At 40.5% G+C, this 24183-nt stretch overlaps 1 protein-coding gene across 1 annotated transcript in view; it reads left to right on the top strand.

The window, feature by feature from the left end:
- LOC126273151 (cytochrome P450 6k1-like) overlaps positions 1 to 24183 on the top strand; it is a 159497-nt gene that overhangs the window by 41547 nt on the left and 93767 nt on the right. Inside the window, exon 2 of the mRNA XM_049976604.1 lies at positions 10374 to 10600. Within this exon, the coding sequence (XP_049832561.1) occupies positions 10381 to 10600 (220 nt within the window). The 5' untranslated portion in view covers positions 10374 to 10380. The remainder of the gene's footprint in view (positions 1 to 10373; positions 10601 to 24183) is intronic.

Below are 24183 nucleotides of genomic sequence, written 5' to 3'. Positions count from 1 at the left end.
TGCCACCTTCAGAATCTGAAAGAACGTATTCCAGTCAACATTGTCAAAAGCTTTCTCTAAGTCTACAAACGTAGGTTTGTCTTTCCTTAATCTAGCTTCTAAGATAAGTCGTAGAGTCAGTATTGCCTCACGTGTCCCAACATTTCTACGGAATCCAAACTGATCTTCCCCGAGGTCGGCTTTTACTATTTTTTCCATTCGTCTGTAAAAAACTCGCGTTAGTATTTTACAGCTGTGACTTATTAAACTGATAGTTCGGTAATTTTCACATCTGTCAACACCTGCTTTCTTTGGGATTGGAATTATTATATTCTTCTTGAAGTCTGAGGGTATTTCGTCCGTTTCATACATCTTGCTCACCAGATGGTAGAGTTTTGTCAGGACTGGTTCTCCCAAGGCTGTCAGTAGTTCCAATGGAATGTTGTCTACTCTGGGGGCCTTGTTTCGACTCAGGTCTTTCAGTTCTCTGTCAAACTCTTCACGCAGTATCGTATCTCCCATTTCATCTTCATCTACATCCTCTTCCATTTCCATAATATTGTCCTCAAGTTCATCGCCCTTGTATAGACCCTCTATATACTCCTTCCACCTTTCTGCTTTCTTTTCTTTGATTAGAACTGGGTTCCCATCTGAGCTTTTGATATTCATACAAGTGGTTCTCCTTTCTCTGAGGGTCTCTTTAATTATCCTGTAGGCAGTATCTATCTTACCTCTAGTGAGATAAGCCTCTACATCCTTAAATTTGTCCTCTAGCCATCCCTGCTTAACCATTTTGCACTTCCTGTCGATCTCATTTTTGAGACGTATGTATTCCTTTTTGCGTGCTTCATTTACTGCATTTTTATATTTTCTCCTTTCATCAATTAAATTCAATATTTCTTCTGTTAACCAAAGATTTCTACTAGCCCTCGTCTTTTTACCTAACTGATCCTCTGCTACCTTCACTACTTCATCCCTCAAAGCTACCCATTCTTCTTCTACTGTATTTCTTTCCTCCATTCCTTTCAATTGTTGCCTTATGCTCTCCCTGAAACTCTGTACAACCTCTGGTTCTTTCAGTTTATCCAGGTCCCATCTCCTTAAATTCCCACCTTTTTGCAGTTTCTTCAGTTTTAATCTACAGTTCATAACCAATACATTGTGGTCAGAGTCCACATCTGCCCCTGGAAATGTCTTACAATTTAAAACCTTTTTCTTAAATCTCTGTCTTACTATTATATAATCTATCTGAAACCTGTCAGTATCCCTTAGCAATGCTTGAAAGATTCATCATTAAATAGAAATCTTGAACAAGAGCAAAAAATTGTAGACGGCAGTTATAATTAAACTTCCGTCACTTGACAGTAATCGTAGATCAACGAAACTTTGTGGAAACTTTTTTTAAGAAAATGTGTAAGAGAAATAACGAATAATCCATTGAAACAAATACGTTTTATTTCCCACAAGAGAGGGTGACGTTTTTAATTGTGTACCATTTTTACGCTACGCTCTAAACGTCATAACAGTCTGCATCAACGATAGTTTGGTACCGTTTGAGGACTACTAGCATAACTTTTCGAGTGGTGGACCTCGGGACGTTCAGCCGACGTGACACAGCTCGTGCACTGCTTGGAGATCACACGCTACGCCCAGCATCTTCACTCATGACAACAGTAGCTTCTTCAAAAACTTGATGCGCAATTCCTCCAAGGAGCAATTCCCAATTCTCCAGTTAATTCGAGCTTCCGAATCATGTACTTCAGCCTCAGTGCAAAAAGAGGGCCTCTCCGTATTCCTTTAAAGCGTTGATACTTGCGAAGAGCAGCAGCATTATTGCTGTTCTTTTGATAACGTTGCGAGTAAAGCCCTGCTCCCCTTTTCCAGACCCATGCTGGTGTCTGTGACTGTAGTGCACTCTGATAGTCGTTTTTCAAGCCTACGTCGCCGTACCAGTACTTGCACCTTACTAACAACGCAAATTCGGTAGCGGACAGTCTCAACACTATTCCTTTGAAGTTGGGTACACACACAGTAAATATTTTTGGGTCTGCACTTGCTTATGCAGCGAAAGTTTAATTATAACCACGCTGTACATTAAAATTGCTCCACGGGTCACACCCTACAGGTACACTGAGAACAAACTACGCATATTGCATAAAATTGTATTTTCTCTGAAACTGGAATGTTGAGACACATATACTACATTATACAGTATGTCATCGAAGGTATCCGGACACCTGGCTGAAAATGACTTACAAGTTCGTGGCGCCCTCCATCGGTAATGCTGGAATTCAATATGGTGTTGCTCCACACTCTGGCCGGCTGGATAGCAATGGGAATGCTCGCATATCTAAAACTCGGTGGCATTAATAGTGGTATCTGAGTTACCACGTGTATATGGATTTTATTTGCATTTCTGTAAACGTGATTTGGATCGAAAGCGTAGCTACGATTGATATGCTGATGTACTGACTGCAACTGGAACATTTCGAATAAAGAATAGGGGAAATTATTATGCGGCCCTCATCTTCAGTAACAGTGGTAGCTATTATCGTTGTTAGGATTTCGTCACGTAAATCGGTAAAAATGGAACCCTGCTAGTCTCACTTTCTTCACCGTCTATCTGTTTACCCAACCCTTGAAACCCGTTCACCTCGAGCACGGGTGGACATAATAAGCGAAAATGTATCGCACTTCCTGCGGTATACGGTCCCTTGGTGGTGTAAAAAAAGTGAGTGTCTATGTCAACGCAATCTAAAGATAAGGCCTTTTATGTCAAGAAAACTTACGCGAAAGGTCCAAAAATGGCTCTAAGAACTATGGTACCAAATTGCTTAGGTCATCAGCCCCCTAGATCTAGAACTACGTCAACCTACCTAACCTAACACACATCCATGCCCAGGGAAGGATTCGAACTGACGGCGCAAGCAGCCATGCGGAACGCTATATGACGCCGTTGAACGCACAGCTAACCCGCGTCGGCAAGCGGTTAATATCATCTGGTGTTACTAAAAAGTTATTCACTTCTGGTGAATGATTTTTTGTACAGTTCATTTAAGAAAGAATAACTAAAATATATATGATGTTACAGAAGAGGAAGGACGCCTAATTCATTTCCCATTGCCTTTATTCATGATGTTAGATTCTCAATGTCAGCATACGTATTATCCATAACCACTATTTAGATCCAAGTCATAGTTACAGATATGCCAATACGACACATTGGCTTATACTTGAAGTATTTCGTTTCCCACGAAGTGGTGGCAGACGATGCTGTGGCATCTTGGAAGAGCGAGTTTCTCCAGTGCTCGCTATCTCAGCAAATCAGTTGAGCGAACTTGCATAGTATGTTGGTAGAACTTCGTCGCCTTGCCTGTTATGCTGTGTAGCAGACTTTAAAGCGGTGCGGATCAGCATAACGAAAAGGCGAGGGGTCTCGCTCGTTTTGTCCACGACTGTACCCATATGTTTCTGACACGACAATAATAATAACAGACGAGGTCGGCCTGTACGCTTTTGTGCTGTACGTGTCCCTTCACGTTTCCACTTCACTATCACATCGGAAACAGTCGACCTAGGTATGTTTAGGACAAGTGACACCCAATCACCTGGCCACGTTCGAAGTCCGTGAGTTCCTCGGAGCGTCCCGTTCTGCTCTCTCACGACGTACAATGACTACTGAGGTCGCTGATATGGAGTATCTGGCAGTAGATAGTAGTACAATGCACCTAATAGAAAAACATATGTTTTGGGGGTGTCCGGGTACGTTTGACCACACAGTCTATATACAGCGTGATTCATTTAAAACTTTGGCCGCTAATATTGCGGAAATGGAAAGTGCTATTGATGTGTGGTTTCCATAGTATGGATTAATAGTCAGGGACTGGTACTGTTAGCCAATACACAGATTATAATAACACACAGGAAGAGTATTTTTGTGCATACATACACTTTTTAAATGGAACAATGCCGATGGACGTTAACAGACTAAAAATAAGGCAAAATACAATGTGGTGTTTGTTGCAGGAGTAATGAGAGCCGTTTGCGAGGTATCGCAGTATGCAAATTTTACACACCGACGCTTTTCTGCGCCATTGAGTTTGCGTAGTTGCTACGTACGATGTTGTTACAGGGTGCTTCTGTGAAACTTCCTGGCTTGTCTCGATGTGCCGGACCGAGACTCGAGCTCGGGACCTTTGCCTTTCGAGGGCAAGTGCTCTAGCATCTGAGCTACCCAAGCATGACTCACGCCCCGTCCTCACAGCTTTACTTCTGCCAGCACCTCGTCTCCTACCTTCCAAACTTAACAGAAGCTCTCTTGCGAACCTAGCAGAACAAGCACTCCTGAAAGAAAGGATATTGCGGAGACATGGCTTAGCCACAGCCTGGGGGATGTTTCCAGAATGAGATTTTCACTCTGCAGCGGAGCAGTGCCCTGCCCACTGATGTACGTTCAGGCTGTGTTCTTTTGAGTGAAGGCAACTGTATTACCGTGTTTCAAGTTCAAGTGCACCAGCGGAATTTTCTGCCTCGTGGCCGTCAGTATTCCGGTTACCTGCAATGGACACTAACGTAATTTCAGGCAGCGTCCTTTCCTCGCCTGTTGTCGCTGTCCGACATAGTGAGTAGTTTTGACAGCTTAATACATACTCCATTGTGGATTATCACGTTTGTAACCTTTCCGGTTTGAGTTCTCATGTACTGATTGAAGGGAAGCAAGTCGTTGTGTTGGTCGGTCCGTTGCTGTCCCCTGGTTGGGTTCCGACGGCTCACCAACTTCTCGCTTAATTGAACGAGGGCAGACCGACCTCCCTGGAGGCTCCTGAGTGCCACCGGTGTTTAATAATCTATTGTCATATACTTTAAATTCAAGGCTTATGGTTATATTTTTAAATATTCTTAAAAATTTGTCAAAATTAATTTTTAAATTTATCTTTCAAGCTTAAACATTGCGGCTTTCTGTCTTTAAAAGATTATGGTAATATATTTTAAAATTTTGAAACTTAATTGTGGCCTTCAGCCATTAGTATTGCACGTTGCATATGTATGTTCTATCTGCTTAACCTTAGGGCTTTCCACGTAGCCGTGATACGTTTTTTCAAATTTATTTCATTTGCCTCTTTAATTGCATTTTAATCTTGTTGATTTTTAAGATTTATTGTTAAACATTCTGCCCTTCTGCCTTTAAAAGTCTATGGTAATATGTTCTAAAATTTTAAAATTTGACTGTGGCCCTCAGCCATTGCTATTGCACTTGGCATATGTTTTCTTTTTTTTAAATTATTTTATTGCTATCTTAATTGGATTTTTATGGCGTTGATTTTTAAGATTTCTGTTTGGAGGCCTTCGATCGTGAAAGAGTTGCATTCGGTAAAGGTCATGCTATGTGCCGCTTTCGTTGTAAAGGTTATTAAGTTACGATAAATGACAATTAGAAGGAGAAACTGACCTCAACCTTTGGCCCTTCCCACAATCCTATTACCTGTTCTGCCCAGCAGGTTTACCGGGCGTCTCTGCAAGTTTTAGGTGATTCACTCTATGCGCAGCATTATCTGGGACCGTGTGTATATATTCCCAGGTAATACAATGCTGAAACCACAAATACTGTTTCATTATTTCGGAAAACCCAGACTGTTTATTACCAGAATTGTTTCACCTTTTGGTCAGCACGAAAAACGACATGAAATGATAAAGTTAATGTTTGTTGACTTGTAAGAGAAAACCTAGTGGAAGTGGGATACGATTTGTGAGCTTTAATTTAAAGTTTATGCATGTGACTTTCCCAGACGTCCATGTTTGGTTAACAAAAGTTAGTTATTACGGTTGCGCACCACTCTTCTCAGTGTACAGTACAATACCGTTTACGTTCAGAATTGTAGTACCAATGTTCATATAGCAATGATGCATGGAAATGTCTTTCATCGATTAATAAAATGCTGTCACGAACTATGTATCAATGGTTATCCTTAGTAGCAAATTGAGTTGTAAACTGCAGTGTTCATCAAAGTAGATGGAACAGATTGTCTCTGTAAACCATGTGTGTACCAAAATTAGAGTTCCAAAATGGTTTGTACACAAGAGACACTCCTGATATCCTTTGGTTAGCTTTGTTTCACGTTGTTTTGCATGAGCATCACATTAATGAAGTCTCCTGCATTCACAACATTCAGACCACACGAAAAGTAATTGATATCCAAGATCGACTGATAGCGTGTCGGATTTTTCACATAGAAGTAGAGGAGTTGTAACTCAAGGCATGGATCTTCATGCATCTGGATGACATCTGTCAATCTGCTTCCCTGTGAGATGAGTTGGAGAATGGTATATGACTGGTTTGTACTGTATGCCACTTCTGTAGTTGTGTGAGGTATTCGTACAGTGGTGAGAGCCGACAAGCCCTGACGGTGCCACACGTGGAGTGTGGGGTAGGCTGATCGCCAATAGAAAGGTGGTGTAATGTTCTGGATCACTAACGAGGTGCGGAAGTCTTGTTGTGTGTGTGTAGAATTGGCTGCACGCCGCCCGACGAACGTGCATACGACATGACGTACGCTGAGGGAAACGGCAACAGAAGAAGCGCAGAAAAGATGACGCAAACAGCGACAACAGTTCTTAACGTACAATAAATAAGATTTAAAGAACCCACTGATGATGGCGATATTTGTCGCTGAAACTAGTTAGGGGGAAAAAACAAGTAAACAAATGACAAAGTGTTTTGCATGAAAGCCGACTCACAATTCCCATACTGTTGTTTTTCTAGGCAAACCTCGGACCAAATAGAACAATTCCAAGACAAAGTTGCGAGAAATTTGCACTGAGCAAAGCAGAATTTGATATATCTATTTGTTGTAAATATCTATGTATGAAAACTGTCCTGCACAGGCTCCTCACTTTGAGGAGGATAGGAATCCACCACCATCCCCTCTTGATGATGGATTATATGCGGAATTACTGGAAGCTACGTGGAATTTGCACACAGGTAGAAATTATTTTATATGAGACTATACGTCTAACTTTTTCTTTCGATAATTATTGACTGTTATTTCATCTGGTTTCGTTGATACTTATTCGAAGAGCGAGAGACCAGACGTAAGTATTCCTCATCCTCTTTCTCTTAGTCCACCTGCAACATTCATAGAACCGCTGGTATGCTGTATGGAGGTAAGGCCATATATTCTATATTAGCCACGGCATCCCACGTATCTACCACTAATGATGATGTGGGTGCATAGTGTGTTTGTGTGTGTGTGTGTGTGTGTGTGTGTGTGTGTGTGTGTGTGTGAGAGAGAGAGAGAGAGAGAGAGAGAGAGAGAGAATGATGCCTGGTGCTGTTGATGGCAGACCATTATGGGCAGCGCCTCCCACAGACGATCTAACGCGCCAATTGGACCGAATTTGGCACGATGTCCCTTACGAGGACATCCAACAACTCTGTCATCCAATGTCAAGACCAATCACTGCTTGCACAAGAGCCAAAGATCACTAACTTTCTCCATTCGAGCGGCTGTTTCTCTTGTATAAATCGTCCAATTTTTCTGAAATTTTCATCATTTATCTGTTTGTACATATGCATCACATCTACAGATTTCCGTCCCATTCGGACAATTCCACCGTGGTGCGTCGGCTTTTTTTTTCTCTTAAAGTGTATTTAGCTATTTTTCTGATTTGTATATAGCTATATGAACGCAAAATTAAATTTCTACTTAATTCTGTAGAACTAATTTTCCTTTTTATTGTCTTAACATAAACTTTACGTATATATGAAACGACAGCATAACTATATTGTCCATCAGACTACGTGTTTGGGAATTTTTGGAAGTGAAGATGTAATTCATGACTCGCGAGCTATGACATGGATGACAGTCTATTTAGAAAGAGGAAAAAAAAGCAATAAGAAAAGTGAGGTGCAGGAAGGATGTGGGAGACATCTGAGCTTTATTTTTTTTGCCATGGCATAAGATAATATTCTTTTTATGTATTTTTCTACTAACATGTTTGACATTTCATACTCTATGTCTTCTTGTATTTACATATCATCTCACATAACCATATGTATTGCTTTAACTTAAGGAATTTTCAGGTTGAATTTGCCTCTTAGACTTATGTATTTGTTGAATTTCTTTATAATGTATACTCTCTGTATAAATTGTTACCATAGGATGTGGCGCCATTAGTACAACAGTTATGTTGAGTGTAGTACTGTAGTGAGCGCTCATAAGACGTGAACGATGTGTAAGAATTCATGAACGACGTTAAGGAGGAAACAAAGAGAAAAAGGTAAGAGAGGAATCGTTCAACATAAACATCAGCAAAGAAATGGTGACGAAGAAGAATTTGTGATGAAATAATCAGGTTTGTCAGGTAGGATAAATATCGGATGAAATGTGATTAGGTAGGACAAAGATAATATATGGTTGGGTAGGTATATGGAACTAAATAATGTGCGCTTATAAGGATGTATGAAATGTATAACAGAAAGAAGAAAAGAGATAAAGTAAACAGTTGTAATTGTTGGAAGTTTGATGAAATTATAGGTAAAATTATTAAGAGGGGCACAAATGAAAGGATGAAATATAGCGTATTACTTAATCATTAATGGAGGTATGACAATAGACTGACGTTTGACTGACTGCAAAAGTATTCTTTGATGTGATACTTGGTTACTCCCGAATCCATGATTCCCTTGTATGTGTGTGTGTGTGTGTCCATGCAGATGCTTACTTAATTTTTAAAAACAAAATTTAGACCCTTTCTCCTCACTTTTGAACATGGCGCCAATTTATGCAATTCAGATGAAGCTACATAATTATTTTTTCCTTGTTTTTCATGAGAATTTTTGATAAATAAATAGATACTGCTTAACATGATGGGCAAAATTTTGGTTGGCTGCTTCGTTTTGATCGGCTCTGTAAAGTATTGTGCTGTGATTTACCATTTCATGTTAATGCATGCTAAAAAAAAAAAATTGTTTCATAGCTTCATAAAGAAATGTTGGAACACGTGAGGCAATACTGACTCTACGACTTATCTTAGAAGCTAGATTAAGGAAAGGCAAACCTACGTTTCTAGCATTCGTAGACCTAGAGAAAGCTTTTGACCATGTTGACTGGAATACTCTCTTTCAAATTCTGAAGGTGGCAGGGGTAAAATACAGAGAGCGAAAGGCTATTTATAATTTGTACAGAAACCAGATGGCAGTTATAAGAGTCGAGGGTTATGAAAGGGAACAGTGGTTGGGAAGGGAGTGAGACAGGGATGTAGCCTCTCCCTGATGTTATTCAATCTGTATATTGAGCAAACAATAAAGGAAACAAAAGAAAAGTTCGGAGTAGATATTAAAATCCATGGAAAAGAAATAAAAACTTTGAGGTTCACCGATGACATTGTAATTCTGTCAGAGACAGAAAAGGACTTGGAAGAGCAGTTGAAAGGAATGGACAGTGTCTTGAAAGGAAGGTATAAGATGAACATCAACAAAAGCAAAACGAGGATAATGGAATGTAGTCTAATTAAGTCGGGTGATGTTGAGGGTATTAGATTAAGAAATGAGACACTTAATGTAGTAAATACGTTTTGCTATTTGGGGAGCAAAATAACTGATGATGGTCGAAGTAGAGAGGATATAAAATGGAGACTGGCAATGGCAAGGAAAGCATTTCTGAAGAAGAAAAATTTGTTATTATCGAGTATAGATTGAAATGTCAGGAAGTTGTTTCTCAAAGTATTTGTATGGAGTGTAGCCATGTATGGAAGTGAAACGAGGGCGATAAATAGTTTAGACGAGAAGAGAATAGAAGGTTTCGAAATGTAGTGCTACAGAAGAATGCTGAAGATTAGATGGGTAGATCACATGACTAATGAGGAGGTACTGAACAGAATTGGGGAGAAGAGGAGCTTGTTGCACAACTTGACTAGACGATGGTATCGGTTGGTAGGACATGTTCTGAGACATGGAGTGACCACCAATTTAGTATTGGAGGACAGCGTGGAGGGTAAAAATCGTAGAGGGAGACCAAGAGATGAATACACTAAGCAGATTCAGAAGGATGTAGGCTGCAGTAGGTACTGGGAGATGAAGAAGCTTGCACAGGATAGAGTAGCATGGAGAGCTGCATCAAACCAGTCTCAGGGCTGAAGACCACAACAACAACTACAACAACAACAATTTCATAACAATGACAACTTGCTTTCTTTTTTTATGCCTTGTTCCATCTCAAATTTCTTAGCAACACCATCATGAATTTTTAAATTTACCGCCACCTTAATCTTTGACTGCGACGTCACCCAGTTCTGAAGCCAGGACCTCGAAATCTGAACGCACTGCATCCCCCCCGCCCCTCCCACCTGTTTGAAAAGCCCGCCGCCCCCTGCACCGTATGCTCTCCGCCCCGCAGACCCAGCATGGCGCTCGTGCTGTCGTGGTGGCTGGCGGAGCTGGTGGTGGCGCTGTCGGCGGCGACGCTGGCGGTCTACGTGTGGTTCCAGAGGGGCTACCGCCACTGGAGAAGGAAGGGCGTCCGCTACCTCCAGCCGACCTTCCCCTTCGGCAACTTTGCCCAGGCCGTCCTTGGTCAGAAGAGCTACGGACATGTGGCGCAAGATATGTATAACGAAACTAAAGGTAATCTTAGGGCGATACTTTCATTTTTAGTACAAGACTGATATTTTCATACGATTCGTAAGGCATTCTGTATGTACACAGCAGTAAGTTGCAACATTTACTAAACCGTGCTTTGCTAACCACGTACGTTACAGATTATGTCAATTTGTGAGGATTCGGATGAGGTTTACTGAATGCAAGAACTGTAAATTCAACAATATATTGATCTCGCTGAAATGTTTTCATGTTTTTATTTATTTTTTAAGAATACGCTGCTTGCAGAATTTATAAACAAATACTTAATTAATTAAACACGAAGTTCTCAATTACTGCCAGGAACTCGTGTACAGAACAGAAGTAGTGTGCCACAAGGGAACATTTCATATTCGATTGCGTTTATCAATTTTTTTCTTTTCTGCTGGGAGCCTATAGGAAATGAAACGTGCTGTATTGTGCACATCACAGCGATTAAGGAGTGTTATGGAAATGTATATCGTTTTTCCGTCTTCTACTCACTGGATGAATGTTGCGATTTCTTCTGAATAAGTCAATATTGTCAGCAACAAGTCTCATGATGGAGTCTGTGTACAGGGACGGCAGGATCAGGGTAACCAACGGTCTACGCGAGTTTTCTGAACTGACACTACAGATCAGTCCGACTGCCTGTTCCTGTGTAAGAATGTTCTTGATGAATGTTATCAGGGAATGTAACGCCACACGAGACAACAGAGTGAAAGCAAGAAAACTAAATGAGGCCTCACGTTTCAGTGCAAATCAGTCTTAAATTAAAGATAGCACTATTCATTTTCTGCACTAGATCTTGAACAGAATACTTCCAAGAAAGACTTCCCTCTATACTCACTCCTAAGAATATAAAATGGTCGACATAAATGACTGACCACCTTCGGCCAATAAAGGACTTCTAAGTTGCCTTTTGTTATAATTAAGTATTAATTTGTTCTGTGAAAACAGCTTTCTGATTTTACTCACTACCATATTAACTACATCATTTGTAGTACATCATCTTTCATAATAACACTTGTGTCACCTGCATAGAGAACAATATATGTGTCATCTGTCACGTTTAGCAGCAGACCTTTGTTTTGAATTAAGGAAAGTTACCGTCCTAGCACAGCCCCTGTAGCCAGTAACTGTTACCTTTATCTCTTTCAACCCTTCTACAAAGTGGTTTCACAAACGAATATTTCAATATGTCTGCAAATTGACCACGTCTAAAGATTCACTGCATAGGCGACTAAGAAGAGAAGTATAGCGGACTGCTCTTCATAATCCAACTTGAAATTATATCATACCCACGCAAGTCTTTACTCTTTGATCATTTAATAATTGATTCAGTTTCATCTTTCTTTGTTTCCTCTAGCTTCATGTGATGCAGTTCTCTGAGAACAGCAATTTTCAAGAGTTGGACGTTTCGACCTGTACCATTAAGATTTTGATTTAACTTGCTGACTGTTGACAAGAAGCGATTATCAAAAATTTCCGGCGAGTTATTGTGGGACAGTGAAGCTGTAAGTCATCAGGTGGATGACTTACAGTTTGCGTCTCCAGCAATACATGTGTGATATATTTAGCACCCACATTCTGCCCTGACGCCTCATTCATAATTGTCAGGTAATTTTGATTTCGTTCTGAGATGTATCTGGTCTCTTGATATACGACAGAAACATTGTTTTGGGCTATCTGATTTCACTCATCAGCAATTTTCAATATTATTGACGGTAGACAAAATTTTGTTGCAGGCTTTTGACTGTCCTTTATATTATAACACAGCTCCAGTTTTCTCCTAAATGATTTTCTGATTCCATTAGTTATCCAGATCTGTTCTTTGCCTTTATGAGAACCAGATGTAGTAGCAAAATTATTTCACTAGTTGTCGAGGATGGACGAGACGGACGGAACACCCTCACATTTCGCCACGAATATAATATTTCCAACTCCAAAGAAGAAAGGTACTGACAGGTGTGAATACCACCGAACTATCAGTTTAAAAAGTCATGGCTCCAAAATATTGACAGAAATTATTTACAGAAGATTGCAGAATTGAGTAGAAAGCAACCTCAGGGAAGATCAGTTAGGGTTCTGGAGAAATGTACGAACATGGGACGTAATACTGATCTTACGACTTGTCCTAGAATAAGAAAGGAAAATTGCATTTGTATGATTTGTAGATTTAGAGAAAGTTTTTTACACTGATAATTGTCCTACACTCCTCGAAATTTTGAACGTATCAGGGATAAAACACTGGGACCAGAAGATTATTTACAACTCGGAAGGAAACCACACTGCAGTTGTAACAGTCGAGGAAAATTAAAGGGAAGCAATAGTAGCAAAGGTAATGAGACAGGGTTGTAGTCTCTCTCCCATGTTATTAAATCTGTATATTCAGCAGTATATGAGGGAAAGCAAGGAGAAATACGGAAACTGAACTAAAGTTCAGGAATAAGAAATAAGAACTTTGAGGTTTGTCGATGATATTGTAACTTCATCACAGGCAGTACAAAACTTAAAATAACAGCTCAAAAGAGTGGAATATATCTTGAGATGAGATTTAAGATGAAGAACAGCAAAGGTGAAGCAAGGGTAATGGAAAGTAGTCGAATTGGTGGTGCTGAGGGTATTACATTTTTAAATGAGGTAATAAAAGAGATAGATGAGTTTTATTTATTTTTAAGCAACGAAATAACAGATTATAAACGAAGTGTAGGCGATTTAAAAAGCAGATTGGCAGTAGCACAAAAGATATTTCTCAAAAAATGGAATTTTTAAATTTAATTTGAGAGCTAGGAGTGTTGCCATATACAAAAGAGAAATGTGGATGATAATTAACACAGGCTAGAAGAGAATATAAGCTTTTGACATGTCGTGCTGTATTGAAATGCTGAAAACTAGATGGTTAGATCGATTAACGAATGAAGGGGTACAGAACAGAAATACGGAAAAAATAAATGGCATAACTTGACTACATCAAGCGATCGATTGACAGGACACATTCTGAGGCACAAGAGTATTGTCAGTTTGGTAATGGAGGGAGGTGTGGGGAGTAGAAATTGGAGAGGGAGGCCAAAGCTTGAACACAATAAGGAGGTTCACACGTTTGTAGGTTACAGTAGCTAAACAGAGACAAAAAGGCCTTCAAAGAACAAATTAGTACGGAGAGCTGAAGCCAATCGGTCTTCAAACAGAAGACCGCAACGACAATACCAGTCGATAGGTGAGCTGCTAAGATGTCTGTGCCACATGTTGTGTTATGTCTCAAAAGAGAATGTCCAATACGACATTTCGAAACCCGACGTGAAGTTTATTATACAGAAGGAACACACGCAAAAAACACAAACTCAAAATTTTAGTTGCTAACACAAATCGCAAATATTTTCAAAAAATGTTGAAAATTGCCAAATCTATACCTTGCTAGGCAGCACTGTAGCTGCAGCAGACATCACATCTACAACACGGCAGGCACATATTTTTGATTCACTTAACATTGGCAAAAAGATAACAGAGCACAACGAGATCATAATTTGTAAAGTGCTAACAATGGAGGTAAAACCGAATTAGTTTTTTTTTTATTTTCTTCGTATATGCTTGCTAACAGCCTCTTTGTGCAGGTTCCAGATTGTCACAGAAATGTGGTATCTGGTTAATGGTTTCAACATCGCAAAGATAAAATAAGATGAACGTGATATGCAATCGAAATGACCTACTTCCCTTGGAGACATACATGTGCGCTATTTATTAATTAATTTATTAGACATTAGTTGGAATGACGTCGACATTTAGTTAGAAATTGCGGAAGCATTAGAAGAAAGGGGAATTAATTGTGACGATTCTGTGGATTTTGGTTCGAGCAATGATGGTTATGCTAATTTAAGTCTCAGCATAAACACAGTACCTTGCTAGCCCGAAGAAAACATGGAGATCAACGGCATTTTGGTTAAACAAAGGAGGGAGAAAATACTTTAAAGTTAAGATGTCTGCAAACCTAGTTTCGCTTCGTGAAACATGAACGTGAATTGTATACATGGAAGAAAGATCTACACGCAATACGAAACACGTGACAAACTGAATCTCATAAAAGAGTAAAAGAAAAACTATTCGAAAAATTTAGAGCTGCTTATAAGAGTCAATGCACTGTTATCAGGAGACCTACGAAACTAGGTCCTGTGAATTCAAAGTGAAATGAAAATTGTTGATTTCAGGCTCCTTCGAGTGGACTAAACAGATTCATAACGTTATACGGAAAACGAAGTCACAAAATTCCTAAGTTTACTTCAAGTAAATGCGTAGAGGAGCTTTCATTAGTAGGACGTATGATGGAGGATATATTACTTTCTTATTATCCCTTAAAATGTTGCGTATGAAGCCAATCATTCAGGTTTCCTGTAAGAACTACATGCAAACTGCACTTTATCATTTCGAGCGAAAAAAAGACAGTTGATGACTGCTGTGACACATTCATATACAACAGTGCCATAGACAAGTGTCAATCGATTACAGTTTCTGCAGATTTACATGTCTTCAGAGCCTCAAGGCAAATTAAGACCAAATATTAAAAAAAGTACAGTTTAGTTGTAAAACTCTTGCAATCGATTTATCAAAATCTGGAAAAACTGGAGAGAATTATATGAAATACTATATCCAAAATGCCTTCTTACCAGTTGCAGGAAATAATTACTTGCTTCTGCTGGACTCTTGGTTTCACCATAACGACATCTATGTCTTTAGAATGAGGACGAAAAGACTATTAATATAATTCGAATTCCACCTGGAACTAATAGTGTGATTCAAGCCCTCAATAGAGGAATTGTGCGATAGTGTAAAACATTTTTCAGAAAGTGGCTCTTTGTCATGTCTGCTTTATCATCGTAACAGTGTTGTTATATTTCAGTGATCTGCCCATTGTCAGTATGAATCGTCACGTATTATGAATTTAATCAAGGAGATCTGGTAAGCAGCGCAATATGCAAAAAAAAAAAAAAAAAAAAAAAAAAAAAAAAAAAAAAAAAAAAAAAACAGTCACGACAGTTTCTTACTCCATCCAAATTATCTAAACAAAGCTAGTAGTTAATATGAAGTGCCTGAATTCATTAATCTTTCTTTTATCAGGTGTGCCTTGTGCTAGAAAAATGTTTGTTTTCATCATCCAATACATACCTCGCATTTTTGTCACGAATTTGTTGGATACACAAGGAACTGTTTCATTGTTAGTAAAATATACATTATTGAAATATTATCACAAGGAATTGTTGTATGATATTTGGTTCCAGTATAAAAAGTCCTGATGATGCAAGTCGCCTGCAATGTTCCGACATACAATGCCCTCATATTACGTCTGCCAGTTACTTGTGTAACAATTACGTCTGCAACAGTTTATATGTCGATATGAACTGCAAGTTAATCAAAAAATTAATGATTTGCGACACTTTTGGTATGATTTAATTGCTTAAAATTCACGTGTGTGCACCTTGGCCTTGGCGCTGCGTTGTCTTGTTACGGCTGCGTCTACTTAGTTGCCGTATCTTGCTGGGCAGAAAGGGCTCTAGAAGCCGCTGTTATAAGCGGTCCTCTGTGCGGCAAAGCTGTCCTACATTAACTTTTTAAAAAGATGCTTACAGTGACCCTTAACAGCTTAAATTTTGACAGTGCCTTTCTATCGGTGTATTCAGCTTCTGTGAACATTTTCAGGGTAGGTTACAACATGCCAGGCCCGCCGATTCCCTTGTCAGTCAGTCGAAGGTCTTTAATCCACATGAGTCAGTGAGGCAGACCGCCACATCCAGCCGTACTGACGTGGTCCGAAGGGAGTAAGTTACACAGTTCATCTCCTAGTTGGGCCTGCTTTCGTGCAGAGCAGACGTTTTGGAGGAAAGTGGTTTCGGTGTTTCAGGGAATCTGTTTCTGCTCAAGCTAGAGAGAGTTCTTGATTCACTTTATAGGAAGATATGGACAATACTTTTAATTCTTTCTTCATTACTAGATGGGCATTGTGTCACTAAAAGGATGAATGGCCTTTTAGACTATGATGCACAAATTTTAACATTAAAAGGATTTTGTACTCAAACAAATGTCACATATAATTACAAACTATGTAGGAAAGTTAATAGAACAGCAATAGAGAATTTTTGAAACCTCTTCAAGGAACAAGAGTGCACGATGTTTATAGTACCGATAACATAGATGACAAATATAATGCTTTCCTTAACACATTTCTCATGCTCTTTGAGAGTTGCGTGCCATTAGAACGTTCTAAACGGGGTTCTGGCAGTAATGGGCAGACCGGATGGCTGACTAGTGGGATAAGGATATCTTGTAGAACAAAGTGGGAATTATATCAAAACGTTAGAAGTAGTCACAATCAAACTACAGTAATCCAATACAAACAGTACTGTAAGATGATTAAAATGTTATTAGGAAGGCAAAGAGTACAGGATAAAATTAAAACCATATGGTCAGTTGTGAGGGAAGTGTGTGGCCAGCAGCACAAGGTCGACGATATAAAGTCAGTTCGTAGTAAAAATATTTCTGTAACGATAAATCACATACATGTATAGTATTTAACAATCATTTTCTGAGCGTTGCTAGTAAATTAAAAAAAAAATTAGCTTCTACAGAGGATAATATAACTCTCCTGGAAAATGCCTTTCCGAGATTGATGCCTGAAATACTCCTCTGTGATACAGACAAGGGGACTGAGTCAATAATGAAATCACTGAATAATAAGGACTCTCATGTATATTAAAGTACTGTGCTGCACATGTTAGCCCTGCATTTAGCAATATTTATAATTTTTCCTTTAGGAATGGTCAGTTTCCTGAACGATTAAAGAACTCAATAGTAAAGCCGCTTTATAAAAAGGGAGAAAGTGATAACGTGGACAGTTTTAGACATATTTCTTTGCCATGTTTGTTTGCCGTGTATGTAAGCATAATTGATCATTTTATATCACACGACTTGCTATCAAATGTACAGTTCGGCTTTAGAAGTCGTTTAACAACTGAAAATGATATATTCTCTTTTCTGATAGAGGGTTAAACAAAAGGTTTCGAAGGCTAGGCATAGTTTTTTTTCATTTAACTAAGGCGTTTGACTATGTTGATCACAAAATATTGCTCCAGAAGTTGGACCATTACCGAATATGTGGAGTAGTTTACAGCTGGTTGACCTCTTACTTTAGCAACAGACAGCAAATGGTCATTATTCACAGTGTTCAGAATGGCTGTGATGTGGAGCCTGACAGGGGTACGGTCAAGTGGGGGGGAGGGGGGGGGGGGGAAGTGCTCCAGGGATCCTGTTTATTTATATAATTATTTATTCATTTATATAAATATAGATAATATATATAAATATAAAATTATATAAATTATTTATATAAATTACATGCCCACTAGTATCACGGGTAACTGTAAAATATTTCTGTTTGCTGATGACACTAGTCTGGTAGCAAAGGATGTTGTGTGCAACATTGGCTCGGTTTCAGATGGTGCAGTTCATGACGTAAGTTCATGGCTTGTAGAAAATAAACTAACGCTAAGTCACAGTAAGACTCAGTTTTTACAGTTTCTAACACACAATTCAACAAAACTTGACGTTATAATTCCACAGAATCGGCATATAATTAGCGAAACTGAACAGTTCAAATTTCTAGGTGTTCAGATAGACAGTAAGCTGTCGTGGAAAGTCCACGTTCAGGATCATGTTCAAGTACTTAATTGCTGCCATTTTTACTATTCGAATGGTATCTGAAGTGAGTGATCGTTCGACACTAAAATTAGTCTACCATGCTTACTTTCATTCCTTTATGTCGTATGGTATTATATTTTGGGGTAACTCTTCCCATTATAAAAGGATATTTTTGGCTCAGAAACTGGCGGTTCGGTCAATAAATGGTGTAAGTTCACGAACCTCCTGTCGACCCATGTTCACGAATCTCAAAATATATATTCCTTACTGTCATTTCTTGTTAACAATATTAGCTTGTCCCCAAGAATAAGCAGCTTTCACTCAGTTAATACTCGGTAGAAATCAAACCTGAATATGGATCGGACTTGTTCAGAAAGGTGTGCAGTATACTACTGCATCCATTTTCAATAAGCTACCACTAGAATTCAAAAATCTTAGCAGTAGTCTACGGACTTTCAAATCGAAACTGAAGAGTTTCCTCATGGGCCACTCCTTCTATTCTGTCGAGGAGTTTCCTGAAAAATTAAGCTGATTCTTAATGTATTGTTGATTCCGTTTAGTTAAACTTATGGCTTGACTGTTTTGGGGTTCATAAACATTTCATTTTTATCTGTTATTACTTTTATATTGTAATTTCATGTACTGATACGTTCCATGCCTTAGAGATTTGCTCCTCAATTTGGTCCTATGGAACTTGACGTGTAAATAAATGAATAAATACAGCTGGATAACTCTGTTGCTTGTGATGGGTGCCAGCCGCGCCGTTCATGTGCAGCGCTTTCGCGGTTCTTGTATTTAAAACATACACACTGATCAGCCAGAACATTACGTCACCTACCCAGTAGCTGGTTGTCCACCTTCTGCACGGATATCAGCGGCGACGTGTCGTGGCATGGAACCTATGACGCCTTGGTACACGGCTGCGTGGAGTTGGGATCACTTCTGCACACCCAAGTCTCCTAATTTCCGAGAATTTAGGAGAGGGGGGCGATGCCCTCTGACGTCACGTTCAAGCACTTGCCAGATGAGCTCGATAGGCTTCAGATCATGAGAGTTGTGGAACCAGCACGTCAACTGTAACTCGCCACTGTGTTCCAAGAACCACTCCATTTCTCTCCTGGCCTTGTGACATGGGGCATTATCTTGTTGAAAAATCCCACTGACGTCGGAGAACATGATGGTCATGAAGAAGTGCATGCGTTCTGAAACCAGTGTACGATGCTCCTTGGCTGTCATGGTGTCTTGCACGAACTTCAGTGAAAGCGTGGATGGTATGACGTATGTTCCCCAGAGCACAATGGAGCCGGTGCCAGCTTGTCTCCGTCCCGCAGTACAAGTGTCAAAGAGGTGTTTCTCTGGATTCGCAGCCTGAAGAGGATGTCGGGATTCATCAGACCGTACAACGCACTGCCACTTCACCAACATCCGGTGCCGATGGTCACGTCCCCATTGCAGTCGTAGTTGCCGATGTCGTGGTCGTAACACTGGCACATGCAGAGCATCGGCTGCGGAGGCCCATGTTTAGGAGTGTTTGGTGCACTGTGTGTTCAGACACACTTGTACTCCGTCCAGCACTAAAGTGTGATATCTGCCACAGTTCGGTCCCTGTTCTTTTACCAGTCTGCGCAACCTACGACGTCCGTCGTTCGTAATAGGGGGTCGCCGCCGGTTCCACCATGGTTTCGTCGTGTGTAGATAACACTCACCACAGCATTCCCCGCCATCACAATCTGCCTTCGGTCAAATTCAGAGCGATCGCTCGTCTTCCCCATTCCAGACACGGACATCACACCTACTGACACTGCATGCACCGTGCGTGTGTCTGACAAGCAGTCATTTCTCGCCAGGTGGCGCTGCTAGCGCCTGGACGGGTTTAGATCGATGGCAGGTCGGTGGTCATAACGCTCTGTCTGATCAGCGTGTATCGAATAGTGTTCATTCAAAGTTATTTCTTGAATAGTGTCTTTCACAATTTGCTATGGGACTTCATTACTTCTTTGCGATCATTTAGAATCCACATGTAGGCAAACTGCGTATTGGCTTCTGTATCGGGTTCTTCGGCCGACGTTCATCTAACGATTTTACTGACATTTCGCCAGAACGAGTGGCTGGCATTATTAAAACTTCAGCCTTCATTGCCGGTGGTGAACTGGAGCCGAGCTCGCGCTGACGCCCGAGGGCTTCTCCGGTGCGGTTCTCCTCTTGCTACCTGCGACAGTCGTTCGGTGCAGTACGGGAAGCCAGGATCTGTTTACCTTAAGGCTTTCCTCTTTCTTGTTGAAACTGTTCGCGTGGCAAGAACCCGATACAGAAGCCAATAGGCAGTTTGTCAACAAGTGGCCACGAAAGCCTCAACAATTTTGAATCCACATCTACCTAACTTTTCCACCGGTGGGCAGAAGTGGCTTACTATACCTCTATCATAAAAGGTATCTACTTTGTAGCTTTCATTACCGGTATGGGTACTCTCCGGTGATTAAAGTTGTTTGTGAACTTATGCATCGGTTGCATTAGTGATCTATATTGACAACTGGAACTAGTATTTCTATACGATTTATGTTCAGACATTACAGGGCTGTATTAATTTTCTGAGATTATCGTTGGCATGAGTATTGAAGCAGAGAATTTTCGTTTATGGCGCAATGCAGTCACTCGCACTGGCATGACATGGCCTCACGGTACGTGACCCAGTTGCCCTATCAAGATTCGCTTTGAAGCAGCTAACTCTGTTAACTTTGCAATCCACGCAACTGTTATCTTCTAGAAGATTTTCTAGCAACGGGGTAAAGATACCGTGACGCACATCCTGAGAATTAGCACGGAATAGCAGTTTGATTATTTTCAGGTCCACCGCAGGTCACTGTTTAATAATTATGATGTGGTATTTACAACAGATGCAAGCTCGTTAGCACCACACATATCGAAACTATAACATAAGGATTCACTACACGTTTTGTGTCCGTGCTGCGGGTTTGTGTAATATTCAAACTAGTTCTAAATGCACTTGCGATGTTTCTGCCGCGTCATTACCTAAGTCAGACTTCGTTAACGAGCGTTACACGTTTGAAAACTCATATAAAATTCAGGGTGAAACTGTGCAAAATTTATCTGAACTTGCACTAATATTTTTCAAGATGTGGGAAGATTTCAAAATTCAGCAAGGCAAATGTATGGTAGGGTGTGGCATACAAGTGCCGTGATGCGAACAAGGACGTGTACGAAGTTCATAGTAAATTCAACTCCATCTTGAGCTGAGGAGTGTGGCAACGCGGCTTGTCGATGAATGTAATATTACTATACCAACAGTTATTATTTTGACATTGTTTTACTACTCAACCAGTTACACGTTCCAATCACGTCATTTCAGATCTGTGGCATTAATGACATCAATTACCACTCGTGCACGTATAGGACAAGGCAGCAATACTCGTATCTGGTTCATCAATGTCCGACCTTCATAAGCAGTTGTAGGCGGTAGCTGCGTCAATGATTTGCAGTGCATTCGTGTTTCTTGTACCACACATTCTCATGAAGTTCGGACATCTACGGAACCAGGTACAAATAATGGCGCCTTGTTCTACATACACGAGTGGTACTTGGTGTCATTCATGCCAAAGGTCTGAAAATGACGTGACTGCAACGTCAAAAATAGTTGCGTAACAAAAGTAACGGCTGTCGGTACAGTCTTATTACCTTTCTAGTTCATAGTATCCACAAAGATTGGCTAGCAGGACCTGCGCTTTTCGTTAACTCCCTCAGCAGCTGTCCTGCTTCAGTCATCTGCGATTATCACCGGTATCGATACACTTACGTACTGCCCGTCTCCCCCTCGAAATATATGTGTAAGGTCTGAAACAAGCTGGTTCGCACCACTTGAGACAAAGTGTTGTAAGGGTGACCAGAGCTGTTGTGTTATCTGCTACGTCCAGTTTTACATCACGGAATGACATTCACTCCACGTAAGTGGATTGGGTGTGCACCTATGGAAAATATTGTCAAAATAAATTAGGATATAGTCTGTAGTGTACTTTGGACTCAAACTTCACTCACAATAGCTGGTGGTGAATGCACGAATATTTGAAGTTAGTGAAAGATTGCCTACGGACAATACAGCCATCAGCTGCAGTGAGCTAAAGTGTGGGGACGCTAATACCGCCGCCCCAAAGTGTCAGCTCCTTCTTAGTGTGCTTTCCGCCCTCCACACTATTCACTTCTAAGGGATGGAGAACGATCCCTGAGCTGTGTGGCTGTCAGTGTAGTGGGCGAACAATGCTTTACATTGGTCATTTACATATTCAGGAGTCGGTGTTCCCATCAGAGAGCAAAATGGAGCTTGCAGCCATTCTCACACTGTTCTGGAGGCGACTCCTGTTACCACTGTTAGCAGCGCTGTCACTGTGCGCCGTTAGCTCTACTCTGGAAGGAGGGAGCAAGCAAGACACGTTCCTACTGTCCCCAATGAAAAACACTGACGCCGGACGGGACTAGCCCAGCGGTCAGGGGCGCTGCACTCATGGACTGTGCGGCTGGTCCCGGCGGAGGTTCGAGTCCTCCCTCGTCATGGGTGTGTGTGTTTGCCCTTAGGATAATTTAGGTTAAGTAGTGTGTAAGCTTAGGGACTGATGACCTTAGCAGTTCAGTCCCATAAGATTTCATACACATCTGAACATTTTTGAAAAACACTGACGAACTGGAGAAGAAATGGTGCAGATTTTCATTTGTAGGGAAAACGTTAAACAGGATAAGCAACATTTTAAGGGCAAAGTGTTTCTCTGTACTTTTCTATGAGCAAAGTACGAGCAGTAAAAAAACCACGACGATAGAGCGGTCTGCTCCTCGACTGTTCCACAGAGAATCTGCTATCCTTTGCTGAATCCATTTATGCCACACCCGAAGGACTCTTTCCCACATCCTGAGGCAAAAGGACAAATCCTGCTTCCCAACTTCATTGTGGCGCACCACTATCGATGCAGCGTGTACTGTTAGGTCCGTAATTTTAAAGCTCTGAGTTACACAAAGTTGCAGCACGCGCTGTGTGAAGCAGTGTTAGTGTTGCAAGGTGGCCACTTCTGAGGCCAAAAAGGCGCGTGCGGTAAGCTATGTGAATGATCTGTAGGATTGCGGCGAGCACGGACTCAACAATACCATTTTCTGTTTTTCGTCACTTTCATACAGGAGGTCGACAGGGTATGTGGGTTCTGTTGTTAGATGACGATGTCCACGTGGCGTATGTGGTTTTTATGTTTTATTCGTGAATAGTTAACTCAGGTTCACTGGTAGTTTTTCACCGTGATCTCGTCACCAGGATTTAGCATTCTCTGGTAAGAATATTTTTTTCCAGTCGTCGACAGCGAGGGGCAGAGTGACAGGGCTGCAGGGCGGCTGTGGTGGCCGAGCCGAGCCCACTACACAAGAGGCCAGAGGAGGTCGCCACCCCCCAGCTCAGTGTAGTCAATTACTGTCCTGCAGCTGTTTTACCTTAGCCGTACCTGGTTTTATGCCTGTAATGACAGTATACCAGATTAAATTGGCTATTAGTCCTTTTCTCGAATTCGTTCAGCCTTTGATAATTCAGGAAGAAGGCGCCTGAACCGTAAATTTATTACTTTCAAAATCTTTTCTTAAAAAATTTACTTTATTTTCTAGCAATTCATCAAGAACATTAACACACTATATGAGCGTGGAAGTAGTTGCCAAGGAGTAACTGATGGAAACAAATTAAATTTCAACCAATAGAAATTTTATTCATAAAATCCTTTTCAAAAACAGATTTAAAATTTATAAGCAGAAAAGCATCCCCGCAATATTAAGTTACAATTTAAGAAATGTGAATTTTATTCCTAAAAGCTTTTTCAAAACAGATTTAAAATTATAAGCAGAAAAACACCCTCGAAATATCAAGTTAC

This window comes from Schistocerca gregaria, chromosome 5 (genome assembly GCF_023897955.1).
Source record: "Schistocerca gregaria isolate iqSchGreg1 chromosome 5, iqSchGreg1.2, whole genome shotgun sequence".
Taxonomy (NCBI): Eukaryota; Metazoa; Arthropoda; class Insecta; order Orthoptera; family Acrididae; genus Schistocerca; species Schistocerca gregaria.
The sequence above is the reverse complement of the archived record's forward strand: the minus strand, read 5'-3'. Positions and strand labels throughout refer to the sequence as shown.